Source organism: Gallinula chloropus (genome assembly GCF_964237585.1).
Source record: "Gallinula chloropus genome assembly, chromosome: 26".
Taxonomy (NCBI): Eukaryota; Metazoa; Chordata; class Aves; order Gruiformes; family Rallidae; genus Gallinula; species Gallinula chloropus.
The window spans coordinates 2,596,005-2,612,811 of NC_140111.1; the positions used below are offsets into that span (position 1 = coordinate 2,596,005).

General features: G+C 50.6%; 1 protein-coding gene across 1 annotated transcript; it reads right to left on the reverse strand.

The window, feature by feature from the left end:
• Positions 1-1,404: 1,404 nt before the first annotated feature.
• On the reverse strand, positions 1,405-16,128 carry MED1 (mediator complex subunit 1; the record flags this gene model as incomplete). The annotated part of the gene is made up of 17 exons (XM_084275671.1): positions 1,405-4,719; positions 6,101-6,206; positions 6,314-6,409; positions 6,605-6,806; positions 7,578-7,696; positions 7,879-8,003; positions 8,320-8,431; positions 8,970-9,059; positions 9,664-9,737; positions 10,420-10,494; positions 10,728-10,799; positions 11,166-11,194; positions 11,900-12,032; positions 12,166-12,220; positions 12,633-12,711; positions 13,366-13,472; positions 16,101-16,128. 17 exons carry the CDS (start codon positions 16,126-16,128, stop codon positions 1,470-1,472), a joined length of 4,752 nt encoding a protein of 1,583 aa, XP_084131797.1. The 3' UTR covers positions 1,405-1,469.
• Between the last annotated feature and the right edge of the window lie 679 nt (positions 16,129-16,807).

Sequence of the window (16,807 nt, forward strand, 5' to 3'; positions counted from 1 at the left end):
TCCCACAGGGAAAATCTCAACAGCAAAAGCCAAGGGGAGCAGGACTGCGCTCAGCCCGTGATTCAGAGGGAGACGTGTCCGCAGAGCTCTTCATTTCCCACATTCCTCTGCACTGAATCAGATTTAACTGCTTTTAAAAATAAAACGGCTTCTCCCGAGTCTCTTTTCCTTTCAGGGACCATGGAGGATGCCTGAGTCACGTCCTTCATTCCAAAAAGGGGGCAAAAGAATCCATCTTTTAAGGAAATCAGTTTCTGCTGCGATTCCCACCCAGCCAAACGAGCGAGGGGCTGTTTGTCCTGCAGTGTTGGTGCTGCCCCAGGACAGAGAGAACGCTGGAAGGGGAAAAAGCCACCCAAATAAACCCCTGAAGGGTTCAGAAATGGATTGAGAATCTATGTCCTATCGGCATTAATGGAAGTTTGGGTAGTGGGTGAGTTAAAAACAGCTCTGAAGTGTTCCAGGGTGGGACGCGTGCGGCGCTCGGTCCGTCATCGCTTGACGAATGCAGCATCGGGGGGTTCTGGGGAAGCTCTGGTTGCTGGGTGGAAGGGGCAGCAACGCTCAGATGAAGACAGACAGCACAGGTCCTTTCCAATTCCCATCTGCTCCAACGTGGGCTGGAATTCCACCAGCTTCAGCGAAGCCACAGCGGCTGTGGACACGGAGAGCGGCCCCCACGCACGGGCTCGACCCGAGTCCGAGTCCCTTCGAGCTCTGCGCCGCGCAATCACAACGGAGGTTGTGTGGAAACAGGGAGCACGAGGCCTTCAGAGACGGACCCAAATAAATAGCTAAACCCAAAGGGAAGCCAGAGTGCACTCCTTCATCGCTGGGATCTGGAATAAAGGCTGAGATCCAGCAGGACACAGTGCCCGATCCTGCAGAGCTGCTCGTATCAGAGGAAGATGAAGTTGCTCAGCACCACACTGAATCAGGCATTGAATGGAGAAATGCCCCGAAAATGAAATTTAAAAAAAAAAAAAAGTATCAATTTTTCCTTCTTTCCAACCACCCTTCTCAAAAGAACCAAGCCCAACCCTAAAGCATGCCCTAAAAATTATCCCTAAACCCAAAAGCGACTCGTGCTGAATGGGAAGAGGGGCAGAGGAACTCGGACTCTCCCAGAATATCCCATGTTTCTGTTTGCACCAGTTTGGGGGCTGCTCCCACACCTACACCCACGCTTAGCTTTATCCCCATTAACTCCGATGGGGTGATTAATACTCCTAATTTAAGAATGGGTGGAGGTGTCTGCGGGGTGAAGGCCACAGTCAGGAACCTGGCTTGCTGGAAGGGCTGCTGGCACTCTCAATTTCTGTTCAGACTTTGGAGATCCTTGGAAATACTTTTGCCCTTCACACACACCCCACGTAAGTCAGCAGGTTGGCAATGAGTGGTTCCTTCCTTCAGACCTCTAGAACCTGCAGGTCCCGCGTACGGCTCAGCTTTTAAAGACACTAAGAGAATTAATTGCCAATTAGAGCAACATCCATGAGATCATCATCTTCTTCCCCAATCAGGAACTCCGGGCTCGCCCGGGACGGTCGCTCAGCCGAAAGGATGGCGCTGCTTGTCATGGAGAGAGACTGGTCAGCTGAAATAGGGGACTTGGACCAGCTCTCAGGCTTCATGCTGTGGGATTTCTTCTTGTCTCTGTCTTTATCCCGGTCCCGATCTCTGTCCCGGTCTTTGTCTTTCACTTTTTTCTTCTCTTTTTTGTGCTTCTTGTGTTTCTCTGAGCTATACTCAGGCAAAGGCCTGATGCCATCGTCAGAGCTGGGGCTGTTCTGGTAGGATTTCTCTGCTATGGAAGAGCCCGACTCGCTCTCGCTGTCTATGTTTTGGGGAGTGTAGGCTGGTGACTTGCTGTGGCTGGGAGAGCAGCGTTCGTGCTTTGGAGTGGAGCCACTGATCAGAGGGGACCCGTAGCTTTTGGAAGAAGCCATCTGAGGCCTTAGGCCATCCCCACCTCCTTCCCCAGGTTTCTGCAAAGTTACTTTGGCTTTAATGCTAGGGGAACCACCGTCGTGTTTGCTGATGATAATTTTGGCCACTCCAGTGCTTCCAACATTTTTGGAATCTGATGTCTTCTTGGAAGAGTCAACAGATCCTCCGGAAACAGAGACTTTAGATTTCTCTTTGTCACTCTTCTCACGCTTGCCCTGGAACTCACCTCCAGACATATTGTGTTTGGAGGACATCGTATGGCTTGAGGAATTGGAACTTGGCCCCATCTGCCCATCCATCGGGTCTTCTCCACCAGGCCCGCTAGTGACAACCCCGTGTTTAAGCTTGTCTATGACTGCTGTCAGGGATGGCTTCTTGTTTCTGCTCGGAGACTTGCCTTTGGAACTTCCATGCTGGTTTTGAGACGAAGACATGGAAGACCCACTAGATGAAAAGGAAGATGACGATGCCGTCGAAGAGTTCGATGAAGGAGGTGGTTTCTGTGACATAGACCCAGAGGATCCCATTCCTGAAGATGATTTCATACTTGAACTTGAGCCAGTCCCAGACATATGGGAACCTCCAGAACCCGAACTGATAGGTGACTTTGCTTTAGATGATGGTGGTGTACCTGGGACAGGTTTCATAGGAGAAGCGAGCTTGTCAGAACCTCCCGAGGGTCTAGAATGAGACGGCGAGATGTTTGGTTTACTCATGGAAGGGTTCATAAGTGAGGATGGCTTTCCTTGAGGTTTCATCTTGCTGCTTCCAGAACCGCTGCTCAGCCCGTGTTTGGTGATGGGGGAGGATCCAGGCTTCCCCACCGACTGCGCCGAGCTCTTGGACTGCCCCGAGCTCGAGCCGCCTTGGCTTGAGTAGAGGCTGCTGCTCATCTTTGAGCCAGAAGACCCTTCGGATTTGCTGCTTTTAATTTTGCCTGAGGTTGAAGAGGAGGAAGAAGAGGAGGAGGAAGAAGAATGGCTATGATGGCTTTTGCTGCTGGAGGAGGTGACAGAACCACTACTCGTATACTGGCCGTGTGAGGACGGTTTGCCAACAGTCACTGTCCCTTTTGGGATCTGAATGGTGATTTTGGGAATAGGAGGAGTAGCTACACCAGGAGGAGTCTGTGATCTGCCCGAACTCCCGGGAGACTTGGACCCCCCTGTGCTTGCTGGTGGCGTGAAAGGCCTGTTGGCTGAGCTGTGAGAGGGAGATTTCCCATCTGTCTCCTGCTTCTTCCGCTTTGGGAGTTTCTCCTTGCTTTTACCATCACTGGATGGCGTCCGGCTGCGCTTCCCTGGCTTCCCATCGATCCCAGGACCGGCCATGGTACTTCCAGAACCATTGCCTTCCTTCACCCGTTTCTGAGGCTTCTCTTTTCCTAAATCCCCTGTATTCAGTAAAGGGCTCTGACCTCCACTGTGATGCTCCATGATGTCAGAGGACCCCAGTGCTTTGCTTGCAGCTGCAATAATACTAAAATCTACCGTATCGGACTGACTGCTCCCCTTAAACTTATTTTCCCCCCCATCGGCCCCCAAAACCTGCACCCCCAGAGTAGTTAGAGCCTGGGACGCGTAGCCCTTGAAATCATCTGTGTCTCCACTCTGACTACTCTCATCAAAATACTCCTCCCCAAAGCCGCTCTGACTCTGACTGTTCAGCAAATCAGGATTGAAATCTACCCCATCCGGGAAAAAATGGTTGGAGGAATCGCTGTTGGGGCTGACAGCAGCGTCTGCTATCAGGTCTGCTGGGTCTGTGTAGGGGTTCTCACTATTGTTGGTCTGAAAAACATCGGGGTCAAAGAGGGCACTTTGTGAATGTCCTGAACTAGAAGAGTCTCTCACTGGAGTCCCCATGGGTGGACAGTCCTCGTTAGTGGCGGGTAGCTTGGAAGCCTCCTCCGCGATATCTGACAGGATATCGGTGACGTCGGCCCCAATGCTGTCCGAGCTAGAAAGTCGAACCATTCTCTGAATACTGGGCTGGGAGTGAGGTATAGGCTGAGGGTAGGTAGTAGGAGGAGTGCTGCATTGGCTGGGCGCTGGAGTAATGTGAGGGGTGTCCAGGGTATCTGCGGTCATGTTGACATCAAAAATGGGGTTCTGGGAGTCAACATCCATTGAGAAGAGCTCCCTCTGGAAATCATCCTCAGTCTGATGCTTGGGCTTGTCGGCCGGCATGCGGGACTTTTTTTTCTTTTGCTTATTCCCCCCAGGGCCCATTTCCATTCTGGGGGAGCCAGAGGAAGAGTTCTGCCTTTCCAGAGGGCTGCTCCCATACAGAGTGGAGAAATCCTGAGGGGGATTCTCTTTAAGAAGGTTCATGAGCATGGGGTGGTTCTTGGTGTTGCTTGCTGGTGAGGATACTGGTGGTGGTGTGTGGTGGGGAGGGGTTGGACTTGAGCCAATGGTTGACCCCACATTCCCTGTGATCTGCAACAAACTAGTGAGAATAGGGTTCTGAGACACTTTGCTGAAGTCCTCCCCATGGCCCACCGAGTCATGCCTCTCTTTCATGCTTATGCTCATGTTAAACAAAGTAGTGATGGGCCCCCCAGGAAAAGTGTTGGTTGGGGTAGTGGTACCACTCATTGGGTTGCTGCCTGTGGTCATGCCATACCCTGGGCTGCTGGCTGGGGGAAGGTTTTTCTTCACCATGTCTTCTACTGTCTCTGCAATGAGGGACAAGGCTGGGGTGTCTGCTTGAATCGTTTCTGCTTTTCTACGGATTGCTCTCATGGTGACAGGGATGGACATACATCTGCAAGAGACAAGGCAGAGGGTTTAGCCTGTAGTTCGCTGTCCTATGGCAACGTTGGCTGAAGCTGTTTTAACCACTTCACCAGATGCAACGTGAGCAGAAAGGGTCTCAGGACCACAGGGCAACAGGTCCAGGCGCTGTAAACACCCCACTCTTCCGCCTGTATTCACACCTATCCCATCACACTTATCCAGCCATGAGACCACTGTGCCTTTAGGCTTTGCACAAAGAGAGATTTAATCAATCAATTAACTCGAGTAACTAAATAGCTGACAAACCATCCATCCCTTTGCAGTTAAAGCACAGGGGGCAATCAGGGTTGTTACTCTGATTCTCATAGAATCACAGGGGTTGGAAGGAACCTCCAGAGCCCATCAGGTCCAAACCCCTGCCAAAGCAGCTCCCTAGGACAGGTCACACAAGTCGGTGTCCAGACGGGCCTGGAATCTCTCCAGAGAAGGAGACTCCACACCCCCTGGGCAGCCTGTCCCAGGGCTCTGCCACCCTCACTGTGTAAAAGTTCTTCCATATGTTTGTGCAGAACTTCCTATGCTCCAACTTGCAGCCACTGCCCCTTGTCCTGTCCCCACAGACACTGAAAAGGGGCTGCCCATGTCCCCCTCCATCCCATATTTCAGATATTGATAAACATTCATAAGGTCCCCCCTTAGTCTTTTCTCCAGACTGAACAGCCCCAGCTCCCTCAGCCTTTCCTCACAGGGGAGATGCTCCAGGCCTTTAATCATCTCTGTAGCCTCCTCTGGACTCTCTCCAGGAGATCCCTGTCTGTTTTGTACCAGGGAGCCCAGAACTGGACACAATACTTCAGGTGGGGCCTGACCAGGGCAGAGCAGAGGGGTAGGATCACCTCCTTCCACCTGCTGGTTCTGTATCTATCTAAGCTCAGCAAACTTAATTTCCTGCAACACTGTAAAAAAGAGTATCAATGGTAACACCAAGTTCTACTCAAAGATGGCAAGGCTACAATGTCCTGAAAGGAAAACTAGCTAGTCTCATTCAAACCATCTGCACTACACCCAGCTAACCTTCTGTTGTGTTCTGAACCGTGGCTGGGGAGGAGGAACCCTGATACAAGGCAAATAATGACACAATAAATGACAAACTGCAGGGGGGCTCTTCCATGTTTTACAAGATGTAGAAGGCAACTAGCTAAGGGAGAAGGCACAGGCAGGTGGGCACCTCTGACACGCGGCTGGGGTGGAATTTTCCAGGAAGGCTCCAAGCTTTTGGGTCTTCCAAGTGGCCATCAGCAAAACTCACCCACAGAGAGAGCAGCTCCAACACCACTGGGACAGACAAGACAGACAGAGTTCACCTGTGTGACCCAGACCACGTGGCAGCACAGAAATGTCCAGCTTACCTTTGAACAACTTTGGCAATGAAATCATCTGTACAGATAAGAGCATCGGACAGCCCTTTGTAGAGCTTACAGTTCACATGAGTAGAGTCTTGCACATCCATTACCACTAGAACAGAGAAGGTGTTTGGAAGAGATCAAAACCCTGGTTAGAGTGGAGGAAATCCCTGCCTGCCTCCCCCTAAACACGCTCACGCTTTCACTGAGCCCACTTACCACACACCAGGGAGTCGTTCACGGGATGCTGAAAGGATACACTGAAACAGGAGTCAGAGAGAGGGCACACTTCAAACTGCAGGATCCCAGGAGAATCTGGAAGACACGGGAGCTTTTACATTAGAGAACACAGGACATGAACCAGAGGCACCAGCTCAAGACCCCCATATAGAAATTAAAAGGGAGAGAGGGAGGCAGGCACAGGCTTCATTTCCTATTCCTACACCTGGGAAGAACCACCCAGGGTTTCTTACCAGCCACACATCATGTTCCACTCAATGCTGTACTCACCTTCTTTTAAAACTGTCCTCTTGACGCAGCTGCCGATCAGGGTGTTGTATGCTACTTGGTGTCTGATCAAATTGAGGATGAGAGGAACCCGACCTGGGTGCTGGAAGGCGATTTTACTGATCAGAGTTCCTTGAAGGCTTCTTCCATCTGGGAGGGGAGCATCTTTGTTCAGAAAGTAACAGTGCTGCTGTCCTGGAAGAGCCTGATAAACAATTTCTGCTTTACTCCAATCACTGCTGGGCAGTAACAAGGCAATAACAGACATGTAGGAAGGAAAGAGCAGCCCCAGGTCCAAGTGACACCAAGCCACCTATTTCTGGCTGAAAACGACAGAACACAGCAACACTTTCCTTCTAATCTGAACCAGCAAAACATGATGTTGGCTCCTCAGAAGCAGTACTGCCAAACACTACTCACTGCCCCCACTAAGGCAGTTTTGAAGGGTATGGCACCTCAAGGGTCACAGAGCTCCAACCCCCCTGCCACAGACAGGGACACCAACCTCCAGGCCTGGAGCTACACAAGGTTGCCCAGGGCCCCAGCCAACCTGGCCTTGAACACCCCCAGGGATGGGGCACCCACCACCTTCTGAGGAAGAGGAGAAATTCTCTGACATTAACATGAGATCTGTCATCAGCACGTTTAAGAACTAGAATTTCTCCCAGAGTGATGTGAATGGCTCAGTTGCACACAACAGGCTGAAGAAGAAGAAGGGGCAGAACCTGGACAGGCTCAGTCCCACACCTCTGCTGTCACTCCTGCAACTGCACTTCATCAGCCACAGATTCTTCATTACCTAATTTTCCTAATCACTGTGTTTGGGTCAGTATCTGACTTCTAACGTTGGACAGCACAGCTTTTGCCTGTGAATGAACACCATACCACTTTCCTTCATACCACCTAAAAAGACACCATGAAGACCCCCAAATCACTCATCCCCAGTCTAACACCCCGGCTGTAACAACATACTTACTGCATAGAAGCGCATGTTGTGGTTTAGAGGGAGAGGATCAGCCTCCTTGGATAATTCAAACTGTGTGATCAGCTCATACAGGGGCACAAATGTGGGTGGTGTGTCAAACAGTGGGATACCTGCAGGAACAGGATGGCACAGAACAATAGCACCTGGGAGCCTGTAAGAGACAGCGGGCTGCACGAGGCGTTAGCAGCCAGTAAAGGAAACTTAATCTGGGTTCTACTGAGAATAACACAAAACCTCGAGCAAGTTTATTATAAAACCCTTGGGAGGATCCACCTTGAGATCAACAACCCACCTGTGCAGCCCTGGAGCTTCTGAATGAAAGCTCGGGACACCGGGATGGGACGTGGGAATTTCAGGAAGAAACAGGCTGGTAAATCCACACTGTTGGCGCTGGTGATGGATGAGAAGGAGGGAGTTCTGGAATAGAGAGTGAACACGGGATCTTGTTAGGTGCAGGGCATGACTCTGCCTTCTGTTGTGAGCTCCAGACATACACTTTACTATTTCAGCAGATTGTTACACCTGCTTAAAATTAACCCCCCCCATTTCAAAAGCATGTCACATGCCTGAAATATGTGTTTCTTGGCTTAAAGACAGCACCTAAGTACTTTATATAACACTATGACCTCATGCAGTCCTCTCCCCACTCTGACTTCAGCAGAGGGCTGAATGTTGAATTCACATCTAAACAAGGCTGCTGAGAAAAGCCCTGGCAGGAGAGGCCTTTGCTTACCCTTTGCTGTCCACGGGGTGAGAGCCCATAATCAGCGGGGCAATCGGAAGTTTGTACATGGTCATGGTGCCCTCAACTGTCACCGACACATTCATACCCAAAGACCGAGGAACTGCAGGAGGAAGCAAGAGAAAAACCCAGCAACATAAGCTGAAGACACCCCAAAGCAAGGCAAGCTTTAGGAATTAAATATCTCTAGGTGGAAATAGCTGAGTTCCTCCATGGGGCAGAGTATCCAGCCTTCACCTTTAGCACTAAATGGACTAGAGCCAAGCTAGATACACTACCTAGCGCTGCAGATGTCCACAGACATTCACAAAACAATCTTCTGCTAAGACAGCAGTAACAAGTATTCCCACAATAAAATAACTCTCATGTTGATGAAATTCACCCTAAGCAAAGAGGCTCTGTCTGCAGATCATCCCACTTGGTAGCAGCACAGTTCAAACTGCAGAACAGCCATGAGGTTCACGATGGTCAAGTGAACCAGCATCTTTACTGGGGCTCATCGAACTCTGGTCCTCTGTAAGTTACCCTGTGGTTTTCCTGTACTAGGGGGTGACAGCAGCAGGGAGCTCTGCTGCTGCAATTGAGCTTTCTTCTCTCCTTCAAGCAGCAGCAGTTCACACCAGCTTCTAAAGCTGACCTACCGTTGTTCTCATGCAAAATAACAGGGGCTCCAGTGCCATCTTCAAACAAATCATAGGGCGAGACGTAATACTTGAGGTTCATCAGAAGACCTGTGGGAGAGAAGCTTTTGAAGAGGCACCCCAACAACACAGGTCAGCCTGGTCATTATTAATCCCTCCAGCCACACAGCAGTGGCACCATCAGGCAGCACACACTGTGCAGAGCTGCTGGGGCACTTTGAACGAGCTGGTCCTTTTACAAGGGACCTTTTACAAGGGCTTGTAGCAATAGGACAAGGGGTAATGGTTTTAAACTGAAAGAGGGGAGATGGAGAGGAGCTGGGAGGCAGAAATCCTTCCTGGGGAGGAGGGATGAGGCCCTGGCACAGGGTGCTCAGAGAAGCTGGGGCTGCCCTGGATCCCTGGCAGGGTTCAAGGCCGGGTTGAATGGGGCTCGGAGCACCCTGGGCTGGTGGGGGGGTGTCCCTGCCTGTGGCAGGGGTGGCACTGGGGGGGCTTGAAGGGCCTCTGTAAAGAAAAGCCAGCTTTCTGAATCATGCAGGACTTCCAAATACTCAACCACCTTTGTCCCTCTTTCAGTTTCATTGACAATTTCCATTACCACCACCAGTGAACATGAAACTATCCTCCATAAAGGGGACCCTGAACAAAGCAGGTTTTATTCTTTTCTGTTTGAAGAGTTCATCAGACGTACCTCCACTCCTGGGGGTGAGATAGCCAACACTGCCATGAAGAATCTTGTCGAGGGGATTAGCATTGGTGGCTTGCCTGCAAGAGAGGCAGTCACAGGTGGGTAACAAGCCAGAGCCATACTTGCAGCCAAAATTCACCTGCTGATGGCAGTCTAATATTTTAGCTCAATATACACACTTCTCAGTCACACAGGGGCTGTGATCTTAAACTTCACAGTGTTCTAAGCAAAACAGAAGCTACTTTACTCTCTACAGCATGGATTGTTTATCCACTGAATCAGCAGCAGTGAAAGATGGTCAAATGTTTCTCAATTTCTGAGTGTAAAACGTGTCACCACTAATCCATCTAGTTCCAAACTGGTTTTTGTTTTGGGCTTTTAGACTTTCTTCCAGTTGAATTCTGCAGTTAAAAAGGAACTGCACAGAAAGCTCATAGTATTTTACATATCTATATATGTAAAATATATTTTAATAATGTTTAATATGCAAATTATATATTTTATAATAAATATAAAAATATATTTTACATATATATACACACACATATACATGTATATAAAATTCCCCTACTATCACAGGCCTTCTACAGCCTCAGCACTGTACTTCTTAGCAACACTATGAGACAGAGGCACTGATGATGATGGGATGGATGGGACATCATCCCAGGTATATGGCTCTTGGCACAGTCAGAACCAGCGAGCATGATGCAGCGTTATGAACTAAAACCAAAGCAGCAGCAAAGGCAGAGTTCTCCTTACCAATACATCCCTGCCATCTTTGAGAGATCCAGCTCTAAGGACTGCAGAGCCAAGTACATCTTAGTTTTCAGTTTGCTGGGGAAAAACAAGCAAACAACAGAAAAAAGACGTTAAGAAAAACAGAAAGGCAGTGTGCAGTGAAATCCAGCTCAGGGAACTGCTGGGTGACAAGCCCCAGGACTTGCCATCAGGGTGAGTGTCTAGAAATTACAACTTATCATCAAGTTGAAAAGCTAAACACAGAACTGAAAGCTTTGATGTGTTTGATTTTATGTATGTGGATGTAAACAAGCATATTCCAGACTTACTTGTCTCCTGGCAGCTTGTACAGGTTCACAAGCCCCCTTAGATGCTTAGAAAACTCATCAAAATTTTTCTCTCTGAAAGGAAGAGGGAGAAGTTAATACACATTGAAATCCCCAACAGACAAGGGTTTGTTTTAAACAGTCAGGTAAATCCTGACACTCAGTCACTTCAGAAGCAACTTCTGCTACATGAAAGCTACAGGACAGCACTAAGGATTCTGATGAAGGCTGTGCTGTGGCTTCCAGGATACTGTGCACAGCCATCAGAACCAGAAGTATCTGAACCCCAGCCAGAAAATCCCCTGGAGAAGTAGAAAGGCTTCATGGGGAAGGAACAGTTATGAAACATTTTGTGTTTCCAGGCATTAAAAAAAAAGCATCAGACCGATACTGCGAAGAGGAGCCTGTCAGAAAATACTACAAACAGCTCTGGTTGCTCACCTCAGGTGTTGCACCAATTCTGGGCAGCTCTGAAAAGGAAAGAACACACAAGGATATCAATGGCCAATGCAGCAATTTCAGCCTTTGTGCAGAGCAGCAACTGCAAAACATCAGGACAGCAACATTGCTGACCATCAGCCTTTGGGGAGAAGCAACACAATGCTCACAACGACACACTGTTAGGTGCTACTTCTGCTCATTAACCCCCCTGGGGACAAAGCCAAGCAATACTCTTCCCTCTTAAATGACTAATTTGAAATAATTCCTCTCTCAGAGGAATGGCCAGGCCAATGTAAATCCACAGTTCAAACTCTCATACATGTGCAGGAGGCAAGGAAAGCTATTTTCTTCCAGGATTCCATGATTTAGTGCTTTCCATTCACTGACCTAGGTTCTGTAAGATTAATTTCCCTGTCCCTTCTTCAGAAACTAAATTCTCAGAAACAGGGATATCTTCAAGTGATTTTGCTGGTTATAAAACCACTCAGAGGAAAAAAAATGAGAGGTCATTGGTAAAACAGTCCTCACACACATGCACTACGTCAGCCAGATTCACCCAGGAGAACCGACTGCTCCACAGAAGCTTCTACTTTCTGTTGGAGCGAAGGTGTAACGTGGGGTCTAGTGGAACGTTCAGAGTAACTCCTGCCCTCAGCTCAAGCAGAAGGGAGCCAGAACAGCAGTTCCAAACCCAGAGAGGAATTATTACCCTCAGCTTGGCCAGGGATACGTACCACAGGGTTTTCTCCATGGTGAGCCACCTTGACATCACACAGCAGCCCTGTAGGATCTAACTGGACTTCCACATAGAACATGTCGGAGGTGATGTAACACTCAGTGCCGTTGGTGCTGAGGTGAGATCCAAGGCTTTACACACAAAACAAACCAAACAAAGATTGCTATGAGACACACACAAAACCCAACCCAACCAGCAGTGAGATTACAGTGTGTACAGAGACAGGGGAAGAGCCTCTGCTGTGAAGTAAAGGAGAAGACCTACCCATTCTGTCTAGCAATGGACTCCAAGCGATCCGTCATGGCAGGCAGAGAAGATACTAGATGGAGAGAGCAAAAAAACAAGGCCTAGTGAACCCCAGGAATAAGAGATCAGCACTGAACCCAATCTCAACCAGTTCCTCCCTCCTGTGTCTGCTCACACCCTCGCATGTGCAGCGATCAACATTATCTGCACTCAAACTAGAGGAGGAACAATGTGCACAGAGAGAAGCACACGTTCAGCAAAGCAAGGATGGATGTTCTTCCCCAAGAGGAATTCAGGTACAGGTTTTTATGATAAAACTGACCCAGGCAATGCTGACTGGCACAGAGATAAACACACTCACATAAACAGGAGCACATGCATGCTGGGAACCAGTGAAACCAGCCAGCAGCAGCCTGGCTTGCTTTAGGGTGTGGAGTATTCCCATAGCAGATCCCAACTGAGCCGGTCACTTAGGATGCACCAACCTTTCAGCGCCTTCTGCAACGTCTCCAAACAGCTCACCAGGTGCTGGTGTCCCCCAGAGTTCATCACAACTCGCTTTTCCTTAGTCAGAAAGAAGAAGAAAATCATCCTTTGTGGGTATTGCTCAGCCACAGGTATCAGGAGTTTTGATTGGTCAAGTGAGGTTTATTTAGGTCATTAAAAGCAGAGTAGATTTCATCCCAAAACTACATCCTCTCTGATTCCCACAGAGAACAGAAGCAGCAGGGCAGGCAAACTTGGACCACCACAGTATAAGCAGAAGCCTTTGTTGTAGCCCCCTCCCTACCCAGTGATCAACACTCCAAACCCACGCTTGCCTGAGCCAACACCAACTTCTGAACATCCCTAAATGGGGAACAAATTGCTTCCCAAAACACAACACCCCAAAGCAGCAGGAGGGTTTGGGCTGAAACCACAGGTTTGACCTTTTCCTGGTGCTGAGCTGATGGCTGCCCTGTGCCAATCAGGGAATAGAGGGGGAGGCTGCAATTAGGGAAGGCAAAGGCCTGACAGACAGAATGGGTACAGACATCACCACCTCCCCTGCACACTGCAGGGTGTGAGAACTGACACGTCTCAACGACACAGGCCAGGGAGGAAACCAAGGCCTGAACAAAATGCAAAGCACTTTAGAGAGAGGTAACAAACCAGCAGCAAAGATTATTCCTGACCCAACTCCAGAAACCCTCCTGCTCAGATCCCAGCAGCTCTCACCATGACTTGACGGACTAACTTCATGGTTTCTGTCCAAGGTCTGTTTTGGTTGTACTTTGTGTGCAGTCTTTCCAGGAGGGTACTCATCTTGTTCAGCTTCTCCGTTTCTGTCAGACAGGAGGAAGATTCAGGGAGGAGAAAAGAGACATTCTTTGAGGCCCCACAAATAAAACAGCTTGGCAGGCAGAATGAAAATACTTCCCACCTTTAAGTTAAAGACCATTTTGACAATTCTCTTTGCCTTTGATTTATCCCCAAGGCCTAGACCTTGAGGTTAAGTAAATGTTAAGGATATCACAACCTAAAGGGCTGTAAAAATGCCTACAGGGCTGTTGGGTCTATTCTGCATGGACTCTGAACAGCGCAGCCCCACCAGGTTGTGGAAGACAGGGACATATCAGGGCACTGTCTGAAGACAGCACAGCATGGTGGAGAGATGAGGCTTTCCCAGGACAGGAAACAGTGTGTGTGTGAAACATTGTGTTCAAGAAGTGAGGTTACACTTTGTTTCCTGGATTCCTCTTCACTGTTCTCTCCTCCAGCTCTCCACTTCAGGTAAAAGTCTTCACAGACCCTCCCAACACTGAAAACCTCAACCACATGAGTGCAGTCACTGCCAGGAATTCACTGCTCAGACATACCCCCACCCCAGCTCCATACCCCTGGGCTGGTGTCTCCTTGGTGCTGCTCTGGGATAACAAAGCAGCAGATGACTGTGGGGGTCAGTGAGCTCTACCAACCTACAAACCTACTCAGCCTTTACAAAAGGCCTCTCTCATCCCACAGACTCCCATCTACTACCTGGGTTTCTACACTTCTGTAGGCTTTACAAAGTTGTGCTGTGCATAATATCCCCCTGATGAGGGAAAAGGAAGGGGGGAGGGATATACAGGATCAGGGAACAAGCAAAATAAGAACCTTGGACACTTCAGTGAAAAAAAGGTACAAGACAAAATCATTCAGGTTTTCACACTGTCCAGCCAGACACGTGCACAAAGAGAAGCAGCTCTCAGGAGCACCAGAATTTTGCCCTTTATTTTTCCCCTTAAAGCAGCTTTTTCTACATTTGCATCTGTCATACAACCCCACCAGGCATCGTTGCCAGAACAAACCCTGTCACTGCAGGTCCAAGACAAGCAGGTGCCTGTGAGATCTGAACCAGCACAGCACTCAACCCTGCACACCTCCACCTGCACAAATCCAAGGGGTTTTCATTATGGACACACACACAACTTCCAGACCTCCAGCCACCCCTACCAAATCCAAGAGCACCACATAAATGTGTTTACCAGATGTTTTCAGATGCTTTATAGAATCACAGATTGGTGTGGGCTGGAAGAGACCTCAGAGTCCATCTAGTCCCACCCTGCCATGGGCAGGGACACCTCTCAACAGTCCAGGCTGGTCCAGGCCTCATCCAGCCCGGCCTGGGACACCTCCAGGGAGGGGGCAGCCACCACCTCCCTGGGCACCCTGTGCTGGGGCCTCACCACCCTCAGAGGGAGGAATTTCCTCCTAATATCAAACCTAAATCTACCCCCTTCCAATTTAAACCCATTCCCCCTTGTCCTGTCATTCCCTGCCCTCCTAAAAAGTCCCTTCTAAAAGTCTTGTAGGCCCCTTTGGGTACTGAAGGCTGCTGTAAGAGATCTCTGGAGCTTTCTCTTCTCCAGTATATGGACCTCTCAGTACATTTCAACCCCAAGCTGGAAGGGTTCTCCTGGACCAAACACCAACCCAAACACATCCAGGCAGACCCTGAACCCACCATGGACAGAGCCCCCAGCTCCTCTCCAAGCACCCTGTGCCAAGTGCTTTTTCTGAGTGGAAAAGCACTTCCTGGTGCTCAGGTTGAGCCTGGCATCTCTCCTGTAGCAAGGGGCACCGAACTGAATGCAGCATTTGAGGCACAGTGTCATTATTTCACTGAGAAGATCCCAGGGACAGGGAGAGCACAGCCAGAACTAAGCAGAGTTAAGAGCTTCTGGAGAACATTCTCACTACAAGAAAGACATTGAGGTCCTGTAGCGAGTCCAGAGAAGAGCAACCAGGCTGGGGAAGGGGCTGGAGGGCAAATCCTCTGAGGAGCAGCTGAGGGAGCTGGGGGTGTTGAGCCTGGAGAAGAGGAGGCTGAGGGGAGACCTTCTCCCCACCTCCCCTGCCCTGCCAGGAGGGTGCAGAGAGGTGGGCGATGGTCTCTGCAGCCAGGGGACAGGAGATGGGACAAGGGGCAATGGGCTCAAGCTGTCCCAGGGCAGGGGCAGAGCAGATGGGAGGGACAAGTTCTTCCCTGGCAGAGTTGTGGGGCTGTGGCCCAGGCTGCCCAGGGAGGGGCTGAGTCACTGATGGGTTGATATGCTCAGGGTTAGTAGAGGATGGGTCCGGTTGGACTTGATAGTCTCAAAGGGCTTTTCCAGCCCAGGGATTGTGTGACATCCACAGGATTTTAGGGGTTGGAAGGGCCCTCCAGAGCTCATCGAGACCAACCCCCAGGCCCAAGCCGGCCCACAGCAGTAGGAAGCTCTCCATAGACCCAGACCCATCTCTCTATAGACCCAGACCCATCCCGCAGCCAGGGAAAGCCCAGCACAGCACCACCAACCTCGAAATCCCCTCAGAGCCAGGGAAAAACAACCCCTTCAGCCCCAACCCAACACAGAACCGGCGCTCCCTCAGAAACCCCGGGGTTCCCCACACCCCCCTGGGCCGCCTCTCCCCTCACAACCCGCACTCACCCTCGGCGCCGCCCGGTGCCGCCTTCATAGCGCCGGCTGGGCCGGGCGGGACGCAGAACCGGCGTCGTTTCGAGCCGGGAGAACGGAGAAGGAGGGGGAAGGGGGAGGGGTGGGGAAGGGGAGGAGGGAAGAAGCCGCGGCCGGGCCGCCGCTCGCTGGTCTCACACGGCGGCCGCCGCCATCGCAACGGGCGGGCGCACGGCGTTCCCGCCCCTCTCGCGAGAGCCTCGGCTCTCGCGAGAGGGGCGGGAACGCCGTGCGCCCGCCCGAGCGCCGCCCCCTTCACAGCCTCGTTTTGATCTCGGTGCCTCAGAGCGCACGGGGGGGGGGAGAATAGACACACACGGGGCTATTCCCGGTTACCGGCGGTAGTTAAAACGCAGCGCTCCGGTGACTTTCCCCCCACACACACACGTAAACCCAACGAGTGGCCGGTGAACAAACATCAAAACGCTTTAAAAGCACAAAAAAACCCCTCAACCCGTGAGGGGCCAAGGACCAGGCCTCGTGGCCCCACCCGCCGCCGGGGCTGCCTGGTAGGGATTTGTTGAGGCACCGAGGCGAGGAGGAGAGGGGAGGAGGTTCCCTCCGCTGTCCCCTCCCGCCGCCTCCTCCACCACCGATAAAACGCCTCACGAAGGCGCCTGGCGCGGGGCGCGCGCGCGCACGCTCGAACTCTCGCGAGAGGACGAGAGCGCTCAGCCTTC